General features: G+C 47.2%; 1 protein-coding gene across 2 annotated transcripts in view; it reads left to right on the top strand.

Moving 5' to 3' along the window:
* REEP3 (receptor accessory protein 3) overlaps nt 1-20,269 on the top strand; it is a 255,800-nt gene that overhangs the window by 198,717 nt on the left and 36,814 nt on the right. For both annotated transcript variants that reach the window (XM_075352336.1, XM_075352337.1), the window contains exons 5-6: nt 490-603; nt 19,139-19,286. In XM_075352336.1, the coding sequence (XP_075208451.1) occupies nt 490-603; nt 19,139-19,286 (262 nt within the window). The remainder of the gene's footprint in view (nt 1-489; nt 604-19,138; nt 19,287-20,269) is intronic.

Genomic DNA, 20,269 nt, shown 5'->3' with positions numbered 1-20,269 from the left:
ATTTGGCTAACTCTTGCCTGCTATGTATGATTAAGTGTCTCTGCAATTCTAAAGAGTATCTTGCATGGGTCTTTTCTTTGTGATGGCACCTGTGTGACTGTATCACCCAGTGTAGAGTTGGAATTAGAGGGACAGTTTAAAATTAGAGGGACAGTTTAAAGTGCCCCTCATCAAGACCGCTCGTTTCCTTATGCCCCTTTTATCATTTACTGAAGAGAGTCACTGTATAAGAGCGGTACTCGAGTGGGTTCCTTCCACAATGTGAACCATTTGTTTCAATAGCCATCTTGTAATCTACACTTCTTGTAGATAGGTGGCACGTCTTGTTTGTGGGTACAGCACTTTACAAAAACGTTTAAGAAAATATCACCATATCAGCTGCACCTTTCATTGTAATAAGTGAAGCCTCCTTTTTCTTGATATTGCATCCGATGTCTTATATGTGTAATAGTCGTGAGTAACAACAGATGCTCTGTGTTTCCTGAACAGGAGATTGATGAGTACATTGTTCAAGCCAAAGAAAAGGGCTATGAAACCATGGTGAACTTTGGCAAGCAAGGCTTGAATCTTGCTGCTACCGCTGCTGTGACCGCTGCTGTGAAGGTGAGCGTCCCGCTTTATTACTCGTTAACGCACAGTTATAATTATTTCCCCTTGTAAAGCACAGTTTAGATCATTACTTTATTTCAAAAGCCTTTCAGCCTACTTATCTGTTCTTTATTTCTTATGAAATCCCGGCCGATATGCGGAAGTAAAGCAGCAAAACGTAGAATTTTACATTGATTTTAGTTTATCAAGCAACTTATTTTTGTTATTGATTTCACGGCTGACGTCTACCAGTCCCTTGGGTGGTATTTAGATGAGTTGTGCCATATGTACATGAAATAGGTACATTGGTGAACATCATCTTCAAGTGTTTGAAAGTACGTAAAATCATCACCCTGGTTGTACTCTAGTGGCTCTACAGATGCATTACTAAAAGGGACCCATGTCTCGCTCTCAAAGAGGGGATTTACAGGTCTCTGCCAATTGGTGCTGCAGGGAATTGTGGTGTTATATTGGTCATTTAAAGGAGTAGGTATCAATGTAGTAGAAGGGCAGCTTAAAGGGGGGGTCCACTACTAAGACAACTTGTTCTGATCCCACTTGTTTCTCTAAGTTAAAATAAGATGTTATACTCTCTTCTCTGTTTCATCGCTGTCAGTAATCCCGGTTCGGGGCCCACGTGACATTGTGTGACGTCACACAAGCCCACCTCCAATCACTGCCAGCTTCTCTCACCCCGCCTTCAGACCAAATGAGCAGTCAACAGGAAGTGAGTGGGAGTTGCAGCTTCACTTCCTGTTGATTTAACTAAATTGCTCCAAAATCTGGGAGAGCAAAGCTGGCGGAAATTGGACGTGAGGCTCGCCTGACGTCACAAGGTCTCATGAGCCACGAACCGCGGTTACCGACGGCACTAGAATGGTGACAGAACGGAAGGTGAGTACAGTGTCTTTTATTTTCCTAGTAGTGGGCAACCCCTTTAAGGGGTGTATGACTGACACCCATTTCATGCTAATAGAAGTACTCATGGAGGATTTCAAACTGCTGGGTCTAGCTCTATGTTGTCCATACATCCTAATACAGCAAATGGACCATGGTTGCCCTCATGAGATAACCTCCTTTTTAAAGAGTAGTCGCCATTTTATTTTCATTTTCACAAATCAATTATACTTGTAGAAATCAGAAACTCTATAAACGCTGTAATATATCATATTAGAGAAATTCACTTCATGGTCCCCTTCAACTAATCATTAATTCTGAAAATTCCCAGTTCTGGGGTAAAACCGGTCTTGAGTACATATTTTACCATTATTGAGAAAGATGACAGTTGGTTCTCAAAGTTCTATGGAACGTTCAGCAGAATGTCTGTCTCTAGCTCCTCCCACCTCCATAGAATATAAAAAGCTCCAACTGTCATCTCCTGTCTCAGTAATGTAAAAATCTGTCTTTACCAAATATAGGTTTTACAGATTTTATCTGTGAACTGAGAATATTAAGAATGAATGATCAATCCTGATGGAGAAAGAAGCAGACTTTTCTGATGAGATATATTATAAAGTTGATTATTTTCATGTGTACTATTGCGTTACACTTTGAGCTCAAGTGTTTCTGAGTTACTGCCTTCATTATAGTGTGAATATGAATTCATTGTTCTGGTTGCTATTGTATAGTCACCAAGCTTTTTGTCAAATACACCGCTGACAACTAGTGATGAGTGAATAGTTTGCATTATTTGGACCGAATATTTAGTACTGTTGCAGTATTTGTCACCAATAATGAACCTGATGCAAGTCAGTGGGGAACCCGAGCATTTTTCGTCAAGATTTCCCAGAATAGGTATTCGGTACGAATAATCCGAACCCAAATATCTTACTATTCATCCATCACTACTGACAACTTGTTCCTCCCAAATCTGATTACTATAAAGTATCTTGGACTAAACCTATACGTTAGAAGAAAGCTCGTAGAGCTCATTAATTTCAGTGGGATCGGCAAACCATCTGTCATGTATTGGGGGTCTGCCGACCGTTCCCTGATGGATGATGTCGGTGAAGAATCGAGCCAATCCTTTGTTTTTGGGGGAAATAATTTGCCACAGGGTGTGTGGCAGTGGCTTACTCCTCTCTCCCTATAGAAAGTACATCAAATCTGGAGACGAGAAGGCGTTAACGCTGCGCTGTTGCCAAAAAAGATGAAAAATTGTTGATTAATAACTATTTTATTCCATAGCTCTACGCGTTTCGAGGTATAGGACCTCTTCTTCAGGACCAAAAAAAAATCAATAATATCAATGTTGTTTTGTTGATTTTTTTTATTTTTTTTTTTTTTGTCCTGAAGAAGAGGTCCTATACCTCGAAACGCATAGACCTATGGACTAAAATAATAGTTAATAAACAGTTTTTCATCTTTTTTGGCAACCGCGCAGCAGATAACCCCTTCTCCTCTCTAGCTTTGAAGACTCATGCACGTGGGGCTGTGCAGATCGCAGCGTAACTGCATGAAAATACGCTACGTGGGCACATAGCCTAAGATTTCAATACACAAGTCTGTTTTTTTTTCTGTTCGTGATGAGACAATCAATTAATAGAACACACGGACAAACCTCTGAGGACTCCGGCAGATGTCCGCCCAGTGGTGAAATGGAAAGGTCGTCAGCCCAGCTTGTAGGGGAAAATGTTTGTGGAATCGGTAGTTGATCTGGGAATCGTTCCTTATTAAATGACTTTTTCTCTTTCTCATTTTGCTGCCCTTGGCCATTATTCATTCAGCAATCTATCTACTGTTCGCCTTCAATCAAGTGAAGGTAAATAGTCACCATTTCCAAGCATGGCATATCCACTCACCCCTGTCCACTGTGCCGTGGTTTAACATACTAGAAGTAACTTACTAAAATACAAGACTTTTACATGTGACATATACGTTGTTGGTCAGTGTGTACATATACATGGCTGAGAAATGAAAACGCAATTAACAATACATAGAAAGTGACGTGACTCTGCTTCTCATTAAAATCTAAAAGAACTTTGCTCTTAAGTGTTTTTGAAATTGGTTATTTAAAAAAGTAATTTCTGCTAATTTTATACATTATATTTGTCATAATATTTTTTAATATACTGGTTGCACTTGTTTGATTTTTATGTAGTAATCAAAGGAGATTGGAATATATAAATCTAATGGAAATAACCGTGGCTTTCCTATGACAGCAGGCGTCTGTGGCCGGGTCCTGATAAATGGCTGTTATTTTCACTGTGCGGTGCCCAAAATACAGACAGTGCAGTACTCGAAAAGAAAGCGGCGTCCTCATATATTGTATTGCATTACACCTTGTAATTGAAAATGACTAATTTATTTGCAAATTACCGAAATTGGACTCTAAATGTCAGGTGGCAGGCTGTTATTTTCTACCTCGCCCACTGATGCTTAATTAATTGAATAGAATCACAAGGCTGAATTTAGAGATATATATAAAAAAAACACCGTACGCTATTTCAGCTAACAATTTATCTAGAAATCCTTGGTTATACTGGCGCGTCATGGCTGCTTTATTCCAGATCCAGACAGATATTTGTCCAAGGGTTGTCTGATTCTGCAGCTCAGCTTTGTTCGGTCTAATATGCCGGAGCTGCAGTACCAGACACCAGGTGTGGACAGGTATGGCACGATTTCTGGAAGGAAGGCCGTATGTTTTCCTAATCCTGTACTACCCCTTTTATAAAGGTATGCTTGTTTTCTGGAGCAGTGCCACCCTTGTCCATGTGGTATGGGGTGTCTGGCATTGGAGCTCAGCTCAATTCCCCTCTAGTTCTTATCCACAATATGAAGCTTTAGGCTATGTTCACATTTACATTTTTTTGGATCAGTCACATGAGTTGGTTGACGCTTGTGACTGATGCGTTGTACAGCGGGTGACAAGAAATGGAATTGATTGTCATGAAAGAGCAGATTCCGTCGGGAAGAGGGCAGGGGAGAGAGAGACAGACAAGGCATGATTTCTGACGATTTCCAACCTACGCCTAACATGCTGGGCATGCTCAGTAGAACGGGACAAAATCCTGCACTGGAATCCATTGCCTAACGCATGACAACGGAATCCTGCACTATTGACATACATTATGCCTCCTGACGGATTACGAAAGACTCGTGGCGGGTGCGGTCAGTCACTAAACGACTGATGCGCTGCGCGGCGGTTGCAACGCAAGCTCATCAGTCTCAATCCGCCACTCATACAAGTCTATGGGAAATAACAGAATCCGCCAAACGGATTAAGTTGTTTTTCAGAGCGGTGGATTGTGACTGATACAAAATAACGGAAGTGTGAACATAGCTTTACAGTACAATGTGTTTTCTTTCACCACAACTCTCTACCCGATATGTCGCAAGATGGACTTCATTGCTGAATGATGTGAATAGATCCCTACAATTTGTTCTTTGCTTAGCTTTTTAATTTAAACTTATGAATATTCAGAAAATCTGCCAAATTGAGTATATTGTATATTGGATAATTGGTCTGATTTGTCAAGCAGACTGGGAAAGCAGGATGATACTTTAGAGTGGTTTACCTACCCTTTTTTATAGGAGTTGTTTACTACTTGGACAACCCCTTCTCAATCCTTGTTTCCCTACAGTAAAATAATAAATCTGATATTCTCCTCCAATGCCTGCACTGTTCCAGCGGTGTTGCCATTGGTTCTCCTGTGAATAGCTTGACATTATGTCACACAATCCTTATGGCCAATCAAAGCAAGTTTCACTCTCCCCTCCATCAGATAAATCTGACATCTGGAGGAAGTGAGAGGTGTGGCTGTTCTCACTTTCTCTGGGTGTCAATTATGACTAGTGGACAACCCCTTGACCTTTACATATGGCCACAGTGTGGTAGATTTGAAATAGCGTATACTTCCCTTCTGGTCGTGATCTGCTTCTCTGTTCATTCTAGCACCATGTTATAGAGCAGACGGAATAGAGAAGATTGATACATAATTTTGGGAGAAGATTCAGTAGAATTCAATAGATCTTGTCCTTTAATCCTCCAAACCTCTGCTATTCTTGGTATTTTTGGTCCAGTGGGCAGTCCTATCAATGACTGCCTGTTGTCTTTGTATAAGTGTGCATGAAGAATTAGCTGTCAATCACTGATAGGACCGCCCACTAGACAAAAAATATCATCAGTGATTGACAGCTATTTCTTTATGCTCACTTATACAAAGATAACAGGCAGTCATTGATAGGAGCGCCCACTGGACCGAAAATACATTAAAAGGCAGAGGTCTAAATGAAGGTTATACACAATATTTTCCCACTCGGCAGCCTTTGAGGTAGGCACGGGTGGCAACTTTAACATAATGTCCAGGCTGCTTTATTAATATTGCATAAATTGAGCCACAAAAAAGGAAAATAAACAGCCTTACTTTGCAGGACAACAGAATACAACGTCCTAACAAAGGCATTACAGTGTTAGTTCAGCACCCAAGGCAAAGCATGGAGACTTCACACAGGAGGCCTTCTTATCTCTACAAACAGACCGTGAATGAATCACGTGGACTTTCTTATGTCCACCATACCACGCCCCAGGGGTGGGAATATGTGAGCAACCAGTCTCATCCATCTCTTTAACTGTTTTGTAAACCTGGCCCTTGTCACTAGAGATGAGCGAACTCGAGAGTCCGATTGTCAAACCGAACACCAACCTAAAAAGTAAAGGTTCAGGGTTTGGATGCTTTACGTGCGAACATCACTCACGTGAGCAGCGCTGTGCTCAGGTACATTTTGCGCTGAGCCCTGTGCGAGCCGCTTTGTGTTTGAACGGCGCATACCGGGGGTAACATCAGCATGATTAGATGTAGTGTGCAACCTAAAAAATTGTTCAAAAAAGCCTGCCCACCCTCCCCTGAAAGTGATCTGCTTATGGTTGGCTTATTTGTGGGCGGAGACTCATACTACCAATCAGTTACTTGGTCCAGGGTTCAGGTCAAGCTAAAGCCAGTGGAGGCTCAACTCGTTTGTTGCCGGTGAACCGAACCTCCATGGAACCGCTCATCTCTACCTGTCACCCCTATTAACCTTCTCAGTACTATTCGTACTGGAGCTTGCTTCCAGGCTTACATCACAGAGGAAAACCACCTTTGTGATACATATCTCCTCTTCATAACATGTCCGGCGGCCTTCTTACACTCCATAGAAGCATATTCACCAGGAGACTGGTAAGAAGAGGTTTTCTTGATCATCTGTAAGTCGATGAGTTGTTTTGAGCAGATGAGCTATGAAGGTTGAATATAATAACTTTTTGCTTTGGATCGTTCTGTAGCTTTTTAAAATGAAGTGCTTTGTGAAAGGTAATAGCGATTGCATGTTGAACTCTCTGCAATTTGCATTACTTTTTTAAACCGGCGGCTTCATAGCTAAATGCACAAGCCTGAATCAGGCGTCCTTAGCCGAATAAATCTCTAAGTAAACATGAAAGCAAATGGGAAAACAAAACATTTGCCCTCGATGGCCCTTTCAATGGTACCTTTTAAATATTCTGTATAGTTTTTGTAAAAACGGAACATCCCGCTTTCTGTCTCGACATCACTTAATTGTATTACAGGTTATTTGCACCCCCTCTACTCCCACTCCTGCTTCATTCTACATCTGCAGCTGTCGCCGTATATTGTGCCGCATGTTACTGAGCTCTGAATGCAAATGAATAATTTAGCTTAATTTGTTTGTGTTCTGTATCCTGTATTATCTATAATCTAACTCATTCAGGAACATTAAGGCTAGCAAGACATTGAAAGTTGGAAACATGGCAACGGGGTCTTGTCATGCATTATAGTGCCATGAAAGAAAATCGCCATACCTACTGTAATTCAGTCATTATGTGGAAATTGCGTAACTGTTAAGTAGTAGACGCTGACATGTACTGCTGCTTTGCCGTCAATTTGAGGCTATGTTCACTGCACGTTTGGAGTATATGTTAAGCATATACAACGAAACGTGCTTCCATTGTATATACATACAGTACTGACCAAAAGTTTGGACACAACCTCTATTCTCTAGAACAACTATTAAGAGGAGACTTTGTGCAGCAGCCTTCATGGTAAAATAGCTGCTAGGAAACCACTGTTAAGGACAGGTAACAAGCAGAAGAGACATGTTTGGGCTAAAGAACACAAGGAATGGACATTAGACCAGTGGAAATTTGTGCTTTGGTCTGATGAGTCCAAATTTGAGATCTTGGATCCAACCACCGTGTCTTTGTGTGACGCAGAAAAGGTGAACAGATGGACTCTACATGCCTGGTTCCCACCGTGAAGCATGGAGGAGGAGGAGGTGTGATGGTGTGGGGGTGCTTTGCTGGTGACACTGTTGGGGATTTATTCAAAATTGAAGGCATATAGAACCAGCATGCCTACCACAGCATCTTGCAGCGGCATTCCATCCGGTTTGCGTTTAGTTGGACCATCATTTATTTTTCAACAGGACAATGACCCCAAACACACCTCCAGGCTGTGTAAGGGCTATTTGACTAAGAAGGAGAGTGATGGGGTGCTACGCTAGATGACCTGGCCTCCACAGTCACCAGACCTGAACCCAATCGAGATGGTTTGGAGTGAGCTGGACCTCAGAGTGAAGGCAAAAGGGCCAACAAGTGCTAAGCATCTCTGGGAACTCCTTCAAAACTGTTGGAAAACCATTTCCGGTGACTACCTCTTGATGAGCTTCAAGAGCATGCCAAGAGTGTGCAAAGCAGTAATCAAAGCAAAAGGTGGCTACTTTAAAGAACCTAGAATATAAGACATATTTTCAGCTGTTTCACACTTTTATAAGAATTTAATTCCACATGTGGTAATTCATAGTTTTGATGCCTTCAATGTGAATCTACAATTTTCAGAGTCATGAAAATAAAGAAAACTGTTTGAATGAGAAGGTGTGTCCAAACATTTGGTCTGTACTGTACCCGATAATGGGCTGAACAAGTGTCCATTGGAATAGGCCAGTAGCTATTGACAGCCTTTTTATTTTCAAGGTCTGTTAAATGGGTTCTCTGGGGATCTAAAAGTATAAAAATAAAAATCTCCCAAATAATTTTCCATGTAGTTGCTGAGGTTTAATAGACACTTTCACTGAAATGAAATGTGCAGCGTCAGAGGATGGTCGTGCTCACCTCTCTGCTGCCATCGCGTTGTAGTCTTGATTTTGGCTCCGTGCGCATGATCCCGGACTTTTGGTCATGCCGCTACATGGGTTTGAAGCCAGGACTCGTACACCCGGCTTCATAGTGCGCATGACCGCTGGGTGTACGCATTCTGGCTTCAAACCCATGTAGTGCGCATGACTGAAAGTCCGGGATCATGCGCACTGAGACGAAATCAGGACTCATATGCAATGGCAGCAGAGAGGTGAGCGCGACTATACTCTGCGGCTGCACATTCATTATCATGTTACTATGCCCACAGGGGCGTACTAATATGCTAAGAGGACCGACTAGCCAAGGGAAGTAACGCCCTCAGCACTAGTCGATGGCTTCATTAGCATATTATAAAAGATCTTTAGAAATACTTTTTCTAAAGATCCCTTTATCTATGCTCCTGTATACAGGGACGGTTAGGCAGGGTTTAGCAGTATGCACCCAGAACTGCTCGTGGTACTGGGTGCATGTTACACCTGACAGGTTCCCTTAAAAGAGGTGTGAGGTAAATCCGGAGATATGACGATAAATCATGATATTCAAGTATGTCAGGAAGCCCTCTCCTGGTGTCACCCCCCCTTTCCTTCACACAACTGGTTTAGCAACAAATTCCATGGCCATGTCCTGTGATATGGAAATTAGGTGGCTTTAGGACAATGGACACAGGATGACTCCCTGCCGTCACCCTGTAGTAGGAGCTGCTATCTAATTAGCAAGGCTCTGGAAGTAGCCAGACAGAACGACTCCAGTAAAAAATGGTTCATATCTCGCAAGCCATATTTCCGATAAATATGGCAACCATAAAAATGGTGTCTCCGCATGTGGACGATGCCGGCACCCCCTTTTTATGGGAGCAGGACATTGGGAGATGCCCCAGGCGTGATATCAGCCAATGGGGAACTGGCAGACAGGTCATGAGTCCCCTCGTTCTGTAGCTAAATTCATAACTGTCACAATGAGAGCATTGGCGTCCGCCTACGACGCTCCCAGGCAAAGTTATGGCCAATATCCCCTTTGCTGGATAATTCTGATCCATGCAGGGGGAGTGGCAGTGCTTCCCTGTGAGGTCACTAAGGTAGGAGGGGACCTGGATTGCCCAGGTTGATAACCCTACTTCGGCCATTTTCCAGTGTTCTTCTGCTCGGGGGCCTGGTTGGGAAAGACCTGTGAGGGAGTTCCTGGAAACCTGGTCTACAGCGCCCCCCTGTGGCCAGACGCAACAAGGTAACTGCTGGAACTGTGTATGCCTGTTTGTAACCCATGCTTTGATTGTAACTGTACTCTGACATAACTGTATATTCTGTAGATTCCCTATTGTATATATTGTAGTTCTAGTGTGCTTTAGGCTGATTAAATTATATAATTAATCTTGGGCTGTTCTGTTATCTCGATCTTGAATCCCACGTCTGTGTGTTCGGCTAATAGTTACCGTGAAGCGGTTGGTGGCAGCGAGTTGTGCCAAGGATTATTGTGGGGAGGCCAGTGAGATTCGGGGAGATTTTATATATTCCGCCCGCGGAGGTCGGGGGAATATATACCCTACTCTCACCGGGGACCCTTCAATAATCGGCATAAGTAGTATAGCGGCCTCCTTGCTTATTGTTGGGCAATTCCATAATTGGCCTGACTATAAGAGGGGCGCTAGAGAGCGCGTCACGTGCTCTGTCTGTCGGTCGGGAGGTATAAAGGAGGGGTGACCCCCACTTGTTACCCCCCGATTGTGACGTACTGGTAGCCAGCGCGGGGGATTTCTGAGTGACCCCCCCGGTGGTTTGTGACATATTGGTGGCATAGCGGTGGGATCGAGATAATAGTGTGTGTGAGTGTGAGACCCATACTCCCAGACACTAAAGACTGCCTGCAGCAGCTGTGGCTGCTGGGGTCTTCAGACTAGCTCAACACTAGAGTGTCAGAGTGCAGATACTGTAAGGTGTGTGGAGGCATCAGGTGTCAGTTCTGTGTCAGTGACCAAAAGTCTGCAAGAATGGCTGATGGCACCAGGAGCAGAGCTATGCAACTGGCCAATGCTAAGGCAGGAGCCGAAGAGAGGGAGGACGGTGCTGTGGACAGCAATGAGGAGGTTGCCCACGAGTCCTCCAGGAGCTCGACGCCAGAAAACCGTTCTGCCGAGGACATTGCGCAACCTGGCACTGCTGGACAAGATGAGGAGCAGCTCACCCAAGGTTCCTCAACGAGCCAGATGCCAGCCCTCCGCTCTGAAAGGGACAGTGAATCGCCTAGCTCTGCAGCGTGCCGCAGATCACCACGTGCCATTCCACCGAGCCTGGGAGGCTCGGATAGCCTTCTTCAAATGGCTATGGCCCTTCTCCAGGCTGGAGACCAGAAGGGCTACAAGGAACTCCTGGCAGAGCGCAGGGCAGAGCGGCACGCCGAGCGTGAGGCTGCGGAGCGAGAGCGGCAGGCAGCGCGTGAAGAGCGAGAGCGAGAGCGACAGGCAGACCGTGACTACCAGCTGCAGCTAGCTCAGCTCCGGCCCTCATCAGCCACACGTGACCTTCGAGACACCAAACTTCCAAAGGTCCGTGTTGAGGACTTCCCAGTGCTGGAGAAGGATGGAGACTTGGACTCTTTCTTGACTGCTTTTGAACGGACTTGCTTGCAGCACCATCTGGACAAGGACCAGTGGGCCAAATACCTGACCCCCCGTTTAAGGGGTAAGGCCCTGGATGTTCTTGGGGACTTGCCTGCTGAGGCAGATCAGGGCTACGACACCATCAAGCAGGCCCTGATCCAACAGTACAACCTCACTCCAGAGTCCTACCGCAAGAAGTTCCGGAGCCTACAGAAGGGACCAAAGGACTCCTGGGCTGACCACCGGCGGGCACTTGCCCGAGCTGCCGACCACTGGACCCAAGGCCTGCAGCTTTCCACCGGACCGGAGATCCTGGACTTGTTCATCACGGAGCAACTCTTGTGGAACTGCCCTGAGGATCTCCGCCAGTTCATCCGAGACCAGAAGCCAAAGGGGTCCACGGCTACAGCTGCCCTTGCCGATGACTACACCAACAACCGGGCCCCTGAGGCCAGGAGAGCGGCCACCAGCAGCACCTGGAGAGGGGGTAAGATGAATTCTGCGACTGCCCCACCGGCCCCTAGACTGCAGGGGGTGTCCCCCTCAACTCCCCTCTCCAGGCCCGTGGCAGAACCAAGACGGTGCCACCAGTGCAACCTACCTGGACACTTCAAGGCCATGTGCCCTCAGCGTCCCAAGGCCCCGGCTCCGTCCCCGTCCCAAGGGCCGCCCAAGGTGTATTGTGTGGGTGGGGGTGGTGGTAGGTCCCTGGACAGCTTCCAACCTGTCACCGTCGGCCGGTCTGTGACCATAGGACTGCGAGACAGCGCCTCGGAGGTGACTCTGGTGCGGCCTGAGATGGTGTCCCCCCAAGACTTGATCCCTGGAAAAGCCCTCGCTGTCTCCGGGATTGGAGGCACTGACCCGGCGCTGCCTGTTGCTGACATTTATGTGGACTGGGGCGCAGGGCGGGGGGTGAGGGAGGTGGGGGTAACTGATCGGATCCCTGCAAACGTGCTACTTGGGACAGATTTGGGGCAGATAACCTCCCAGTTTGGGCCCCAACCAAGGGCTGAACCTTCAGCCAGTATTGACATGCCTCCGGACAATGTTAATGTGTTATCTATGAATGATGTAAGGGAGGAGGGAGTGAACTCTGATATTTCTGCTTGCATAGACACCATAGACACACACTCAGCTGCAGCTGTGACAGGGGAGGGGGTCAGAGAAAGGTGTGACAATGCCTCTACAAGTAATCAGCCTGTGAGCTGGGATCTGTTGCCCTCTGCAGGGATAAGCAGAGAGCAGGGTGCTGCAGGGGGAGGACCAGTGTGTGGGGTGGGGGCTACCACAGCAAATGTGGGGTCCCCAGAGATTTCACAGCGGGGTTCTGTTGCTGCAGGAGGGGAACAGGCAGGTGAGATTGGGGCCGGTCCAGGAGCGGAAGTGCTCCCAGGTAAGATCTCGGTGCATGGTTCCCCCACAACCGGGGTGTCAGGAAGCCAGGTAGGTCTGCCTGAACCGGCGACTTGGTCAGGAACGGAGGAGGAGCAGGCACGACCCACGGTCGCAGCGGCTGTGGCCGCTGTCACCCGCAGTGGGAGTGCTGGAAGCCAAGGGGCCTCCCGGAGGTCCGATAGCTCTCCCCCTTCTGACCAAGTGGCAGCCGAGTCAGGTGGAGGCCAGGACACAGGTCCCGGGGTACTGACTGAAGATGTGACAGTCTCGTCGATTCTGGCCACATCTAGTCAGGGGTTTCAGGCAGCGTTAGAAGCTGACGACAGCCTGAAAGCTCTTAAGGAGCAGGCGGCACAGCCTCCCTCGGACTCGGACCCGGAGCGAGTGGTCTGGGACCAAGGACGGCTGTACCGGGTCACGGTCCAGCAGGGTTCACCGGAGGCGTGGCCCAGGGACCGACAGTTGGTGGTACCCTATCCGTTCCGGACGGAGTTGTTGCGGATCGCACATGAGATTCCGATGGCCGGACACCTAGGGATCGCTAAGACCAAGGCCAGGTTAAACCAGCATTTCTACTGGCCAAAAATGGGGGCCGATATGGCTGCCTACTGCCGTTCGTGTGAAACCTGTCAGAGAGTGGGGAAGGCGGGGCCACGCCCCAAAGCCCCACTGGTATCTCTGCCAATCATCGATGGGCCTTTCAGGAGGGTGGCTGTGGATCTGGTCGGCCCGCTGGCCATCCCCAGCAGCTCCGGGAAACGCTTCATACTGACGGTAGTGGACTATGCCACCCGGTACCCAGAAGCAGTGGCCTTGTCGTCCATTCGGGCTGACAAGGTGGCCACCGCATTGCTGGAGATTTTCTCCCGAGTGGGTTTTCCCCAGGAAATGCTCACTGACCGGGGGACCCAATTCATGTCCCAGCTGATGGAGGCCCTCTGTAAGCAAGTCCAGGTGCGACATCTGGTGGCCAGCCCGTACCATCCACAGACTAATGGCCTGTGCGAGCGGTTCAATGGCACCTTAAAGCAGATGCTTAAGATGTTGGTCGACTCCCATGGGCGTGACTGGGAGCGGTATCTCCCACACCTGTTATTTGCTTACCGGGAGGTTCCACAGGCCTCAACAGGATTCTCACCGTTTGAGCTCCTGTACGGGCGACGTGTGCGGGGCCCCCTGGCTCTGGTGAAAGAGGCTTGGGAAGGGGATTTGGCCACCCCTGGAGTGTCGGTTATCGAGTATGTCATGCGCTTCCGGGACAAAATGCAGGCCTTGACGCAACTGGTACACGACAATATGGCTCAAGCCCAGGCCGATCAGAAGCGTTGGTACGACCAGAACGCTTGTGAGAGGACCTACCAAGTGGGTCAAAAGGTGTGGGTACTGGTCCCCGTACCACAGGACAAGCTTCAGGCAGCCTGGGAAGGCCCATACCTCGTGTACCAGCAGCTCAACCCTGTGACGTACCTGGTCACCCTGGACCCTGCCCGTGGAAGGCGGAAGCCCTTCCATGTGAACATGATGAAGGCACATCATGAGCGGGAGGCATGTGCGCTCCCCGTGTGCAACCTGCCCGAGGAGGGAGAAGCGGAAACCCTCTTGGATATGCTAGCCCAGGTTAGGGCAGGCGGATCCATTGAGGATGTGGAGGTTGGCCACCAGCTCTTGGAAGACCAACGGTCCCAGCTGTGGGCCACCCTCCTCCCCTTCCGGGGGTTGTTTACCAACCAGCCCGGAAGGACTGACTTGGCTGTCCATCACGTGGACACTGGGGATCATCCCCCGATCCGGCGTTCAGCATATCGGGTCTCCCTGGAGGTGCAGCAACACATGCGCCAGGAGATTGACGAGATGCTGAAGCTGGGGGTGATCCAGGCATCCAACAGCGCTTGGGCCTCGCCTGTAGTCCTCGTCCCTAAGAAGGACCGAACCACTCGGTTCTGCGTGGACTACAGGGGGCTCAATGCGGTCACGGTCGCCGATGCGTACCCAATGCCACGCATCGATGACCTGCTCGATCAGTTGGCCGGGGCTCAGTACCTGACCATCATGGATCTGAGCCGGGGATATTGGCAGATCCCCCTGACTCGCAAGGCCAGGGAACGCTCTGCCTTTATTACCCCATTTGGACTGTACGAGTCCACGGTGATGCCATTCGGGATGAGGAATGCCCCTGCCACTTTCCAGCGGATGGTCAACACCCTGCTCAAGGGACTTGAAGGGTACGCGGCCGCGTACCTGGATGACATTGCCGTCTTCAGTCCCACCTGGGAAGATCACCTAGAGCATCTAGCACAGGTGCTCAGGCGGGTCCACCGGGCAGGTTTGACCATCAAGCCGGGCAAGTGTCAGCTGGCCATGAGCGAGGTCCAGTACCTCGGTCACCGGGTAGGCGGGGGAACACTGAAGCCCGAGCCTGAGAAAGTGGAAGCCATCGCATCCTGGCCCACCCCCAGGACCAAGAAGCAGGTGATGTCCTTCTTGGGGACCGCGGGGTACTATAGGAGGTTTGTTCCATGCTATAGTAGCCTGGCAAAGCCCTTGACGGACCTCACCAAGAAGAAGCTGCCCTCTGCAGTCGATTGGACAATGGACTGCGAGACAGCCTTCCGGGCCCTAAAGGACGCCCTGTCCAGCCCGCCCGTGCTACAGGCAGCCGACTTCACGCGGCCGTTTGTAGTACAGACCGACGCCAGTGACTTCGGCCTCGGTGCGGTGCTCAGCCAGGTGGACTCTGCGAGCCAAGAGCACCCAGTCTTGTACCTGAGCAGGAAGCTGTTACCAAGGGAAGTTGCCTATTCCACGATGGAGAAGGAGTGCCTGGCCATAGTGTGGGCCCTGCAGCGTCTGCAACCCTATCTATACGGGCGCCACTTCATCGTGGAGACGGACCACAATCCCCTCAGCTGGTTGCACACCGTCTCTGGGACGAATGGGCGATTGTTGCGATGGAGCCTTGCGCTCCAGCAATACAACTTCACCATTCGCCACAAAAGGGGCCGTGACCACGGTAACGCAGACGGGCTGTCCCGACAAGGAGAGGTCGCGGACGGGCGCACGGGGGAACACCGGAGTGTGCTGCCCCCTAGCGCCCTCAAAAGGGGGGAGGTGTGAGGTAAATCCGGAGATATGACGATAAATCATGATATTCAAGTATGTCAGGAAGCCCTCTCCTGGTGTCACCCCCCCTTTCCTTCACACAACTGGTTTAGCAACAAATTCCATGGCCATGTCCTGTGATATGGAAATTAGGTGGCTTTAGGACAATGGACACAGGATGACTCCCTGCCGTCACCCTGTAGTAGGAGCTGCTATCTAATTAGCAAGGCTCTGGAAGTAGCCAGACAGAACGACTCCAGTAAAAAATGGTTCATATCTCGCAAGCCATATTTCCGATAAATATGGCAACCATAAAAATGGTGTCTCCGCATGTGGACGATGCCGGCACCCCCTTTTTATGGGAGCAGGACATTGGGAGATGCCCCAGGCGTGATATCAGCCAATGGGGAACTGGCAGACAGGTCATGAGTCCCCTCGTTCTGTAGCTAAATTCATAACTGTCACAATGAGAGCATTGGCGTCCGCCTACGACGCTCCCAGGCAAAGTTATGGCCAATATCCCCTTTGCTGGATAATTCTGATCCATGCAGGGGGAGTGGCAGTGCTTCCCTGTGAGGTCACTAAGGTAGGAGGGGACCTGGATTGCCCAGGTTGATAACCCTACTTCGGCCATTTTCCAGTGTTCTTCTGCTCGGGGGCCTGGTTGGGAAAGACCTGTGAGGGAGTTCCTGGAAACCTGGTCTACAGCGCCCCCCTGTGGCCAGACGCAACAAGGTAACTGCTGGAACTGTGTATGCCTGTTTGTAACCCATGCTTTGATTGTAACTGTACTCTGACATAACTGTATATTCTGTAGATTCCCTATTGTATATATTGTAGTTCTAGTGTGCTTTAGGCTGATTAAATTATATAATTAATCTTGGGCTGTTCTGTTATCTCGATCTTGAATCCCACGTCTGTGTGTTCGGCTAATAGTTACCGTGAAGCGGTTGGTGGCAGCGAGTTGTGCCAAGGATTATTGTGGGGAGGCCAGTGAGATTCGGGGAGATTTTATATATTCCGCCCGCGGAGGTCGGGGGAATATATACCCTACTCTCACCGGGGACCCTTCAATAATCGGCATAAGTAGTATAGCGGCCTCCTTGCTTATTGTTGGGCAATTCCATAATTGGCCTGACTATAAGAGGGGCGCTAGAGAGCGCGTCACGTGCTCTGTCTGTCGGTCGGGAGGTATAAAGGAGGGGTGACCCCCACTTGTTACCCCCCGATTGTGACGTACTGGTAGCCAGCGCGGGGGATTTCTGAGTGACCCCCCCGGTGGTTTGTGACAAGAGGTATTCCAATCTCCAAGATATTATCCCAATAGGTAGTAGACGTAATAATAAGAATATTAACAAATACCTCCAATTAGAAATGTAGTATAAGATCTAATAGGGGGGACGATACTAGGTTTTCTAAACTGGACAACAGCCTTTTACTGTACATTATATTTCTAATACATCTCTAGCGGTGCTTTCCCTGCCAAATTCCTTGGTGAATGAAATGAAAGTATATTGTTACAGTGTGTCAGTGGTTTTCCCTTGACTTTGTGTTGTTTGCATTCCTTTCCATTGTGGTGTTATAAACCACAGTGGTGTGTTTGCTTTGATATGGCACGTGTGCTGCTCCATGTACATGTATTAACTATTGCTAGGACCGGGCCTACACCTATAGCGTGATCTGCATGAAAGCTAAAGCTTACATCACTGCTACACACATTTGCCCTATCATTCGATCTGAGAATTGACTGATCCATCACTGCGATTACATATATCTAATATATGGCTGTTGGATAATTAAATATGAAGGTTAGAAGAGGACCTCGGACATCCAAGAGATTGCATTGGGTAAATCCAAACGTTTTCTCTGCAGCGTGTATAATGGACTTCCGTTATGGCCATCAGTTGTGACCTTATTGCCTTGACCAAACTCAGTTGTGCAAACAGCTAGATTATCTTCCTTATGAAGTTTAACGTGGAGTGGTGCTTTAAACCAAAGTCCCATGCTCCTGGCGGCTTCCAACTTTTTTCAGCGTCGCCTCGGTCCCGCGGCTCCTTCTTGTGCCCATAGCTTTTGGTTGGCTGCAAGTCACAAGTTACGTCCCAGGCGCTGAATACAAGTCTATGAGAGTCAGAACGAGGCTCTCATAGATTTGTTTAGACTTTGTGATCTTCGGCATGCTCCACTGGAGCTGCTAGCAGGTCACAAATTGCCAGAGACCAACAGGAGCAGAGGTGATAGAAGATGAAGCCGCTGGAGGGTGAGTATAAGACCAGGAGTAGGGGACTTTGGTTTAAAGCACCACTCCAGTGATCAAATGAAAAGAAAAAAAAAATAATAATAAGGGAATGGTGCTTTAAAGCTGCTATCTATTCAATAACCTTTTTCATATTTTTTTATTTTTATACTGAAGAGGTATCTTTTGTAATATAAAAAAATTGTTTACAAGAACTGAGAGTCCTCAGTGGTTGATACCTTTTTTATTGGCTAACTGAAAAGATGGTAATAATTGCAAGCTTTCGAGACTACTCAGGTCTCTTCATCAGGCATGGTTTTGTAATATAGTCATATGAAAAAGTTTGGGCACCCCTATTAATGTTAACCTTTTTTCTTTATAACAATTTGGGTTTTTACAACAGCTATTTCGGCTTCATATATCTAATAACTGATGGACTGAGTAATATTTCTGGATTGAAATGAGGTTTATTGTACTAACAGAAAATGTGCAATCCGCATTTAAACAAAATTTGACCGGTGCAAAAGTATGGGCACCTCAACATAAAAATGACATTAATATTTTGTAGATCCTCCTTTTGCAAAAATAACAGCCTCTAGTCGCTTCCTGTAGCTTTTAATGAGTTCCTGGATCCTGGATGAAGGTATATTTGACCATTCCTGTTTACAAAACAATTCCAGTTTAGTTAAGTTTGATGGTCGCCGAGCATGGACAGCACGCTTCACATCATCCCACAGAAAAGAGGCAGAACAAAACTTTATTGCCCTATACTGTATATCCACTTTTCCTATAAATGTACATGATATGGGAAAGCCCATTTAATGTTAAAAGTAGCCTATAGAAGTTATAATAGTTGTACTCTTCCTTTGTGCCGATCTATGATGCATTGCTTGTATTACCTGTTATTACACCATAATTGTCATTTTTATTCACTATTATTATTACTTTAGCGTAGCGAGCACAAGTTCTATGTTGATTATAGGAAAACACGAATATTTCCGTTGTCTTATTTTCACTTTGTGTTTAGTACAAATACTGTATATTGACATAAGGCTGATTTTATGTCATATATGTTTTACTTTGTGTCCTTGCCCAGGGCCAAGGAGCTATTACGGAACGGCTTAGAAGTTTCAGTATGCATGACTTGACAGCAATACAAGGAGATGAGACTGTCAGTTCCAGGCTCTTCCCGTCTGTACCTGATGCTCAAAGGAAACCAAAAAACACTGGCGGTGAAGGATCTGGTAAGTTATACAGCATTGTGCTGGTGTGGAGAAAATGTTGCAAAGTAAGAATGTTTTAAAAAATAAAAGTTTTAAGGTTATTTTTTATCAATTAATATGAACATAATGAAAAGTGATTGAACAGAAGAGAAATCTAAAATCAATATTTGGTGCTCATGCCCTTTACCTTCAAAACCTGCATCAAAGCATGAGTTCTACTAGGTTCACTTGTACACCGTTTTTGAAGGAACTCAGCAGGGAAGTTGTTCTAGAAATCTTGACGGACTAACCAAAGATCTTCTGTAGGCTTGTGCAAATCCTTCTGTCTCTTTATATGATTCTTTATAGACTCTTTGATATTGAGATCAGGGTTCTGTGAGGGCCATATCATCACTTCTAGGACTCCTTGTTCTTCTATATCCTGAAGATAGATCTTAATGAGGTTGTCCGCTACTCGGACATGATTCTCATTACCCATGTTTGCCCCATTAAAATAAAAAAAAGCTTATACTCCCCTCCCTTGTCGGAGCCGTTCCAGTGGTGTCAGCACTCCCGTTCCCAGGGCTCACAAGAGGTTAGGATGTCACTCGAGCCCAATCACCGATGGCTTTTCTCTCCCCTATTTTAGACGTATAGGTTCTTAACAGGAAGTGAGTAGCAGCCGCAACTCTGACTTCCTGTTGATTACTCAAATGTCTGAGGGTGGGGACAGTGAAGCCACCGGTGATGGGCTCGGGGCTCCTGTGTAACAATCTCACGTGAGCCCCGGAAACCTAAGTGCCAACACCACTGGAACTGCTCCAAAAAGGGAGTAGAGCATAAGCGTTTTTTGTTAAATAGGGGCAAAAATGAGTAGTGCGATGGGGTGTCCTAGTAGTGGACAACCCCTTTAATGACATTGGCTGGCTGTATGTTAGGGCTCGTTGTCCGGCTGCAAAATAAATTTGGAACAAACAAGATGCCTCCATGATGATATTGTGTGAAAGAGCAGTATCTGCCTGTAC

Source organism: Anomaloglossus baeobatrachus, chromosome 5, assembly GCF_048569485.1.
Source record: "Anomaloglossus baeobatrachus isolate aAnoBae1 chromosome 5, aAnoBae1.hap1, whole genome shotgun sequence".
NCBI lineage: Eukaryota > Metazoa > Chordata > Amphibia > Anura > Aromobatidae > Anomaloglossus > Anomaloglossus baeobatrachus.
The sequence above is the reverse complement of the archived record's forward strand: the minus strand, read 5'-3'. Positions and strand labels throughout refer to the sequence as shown.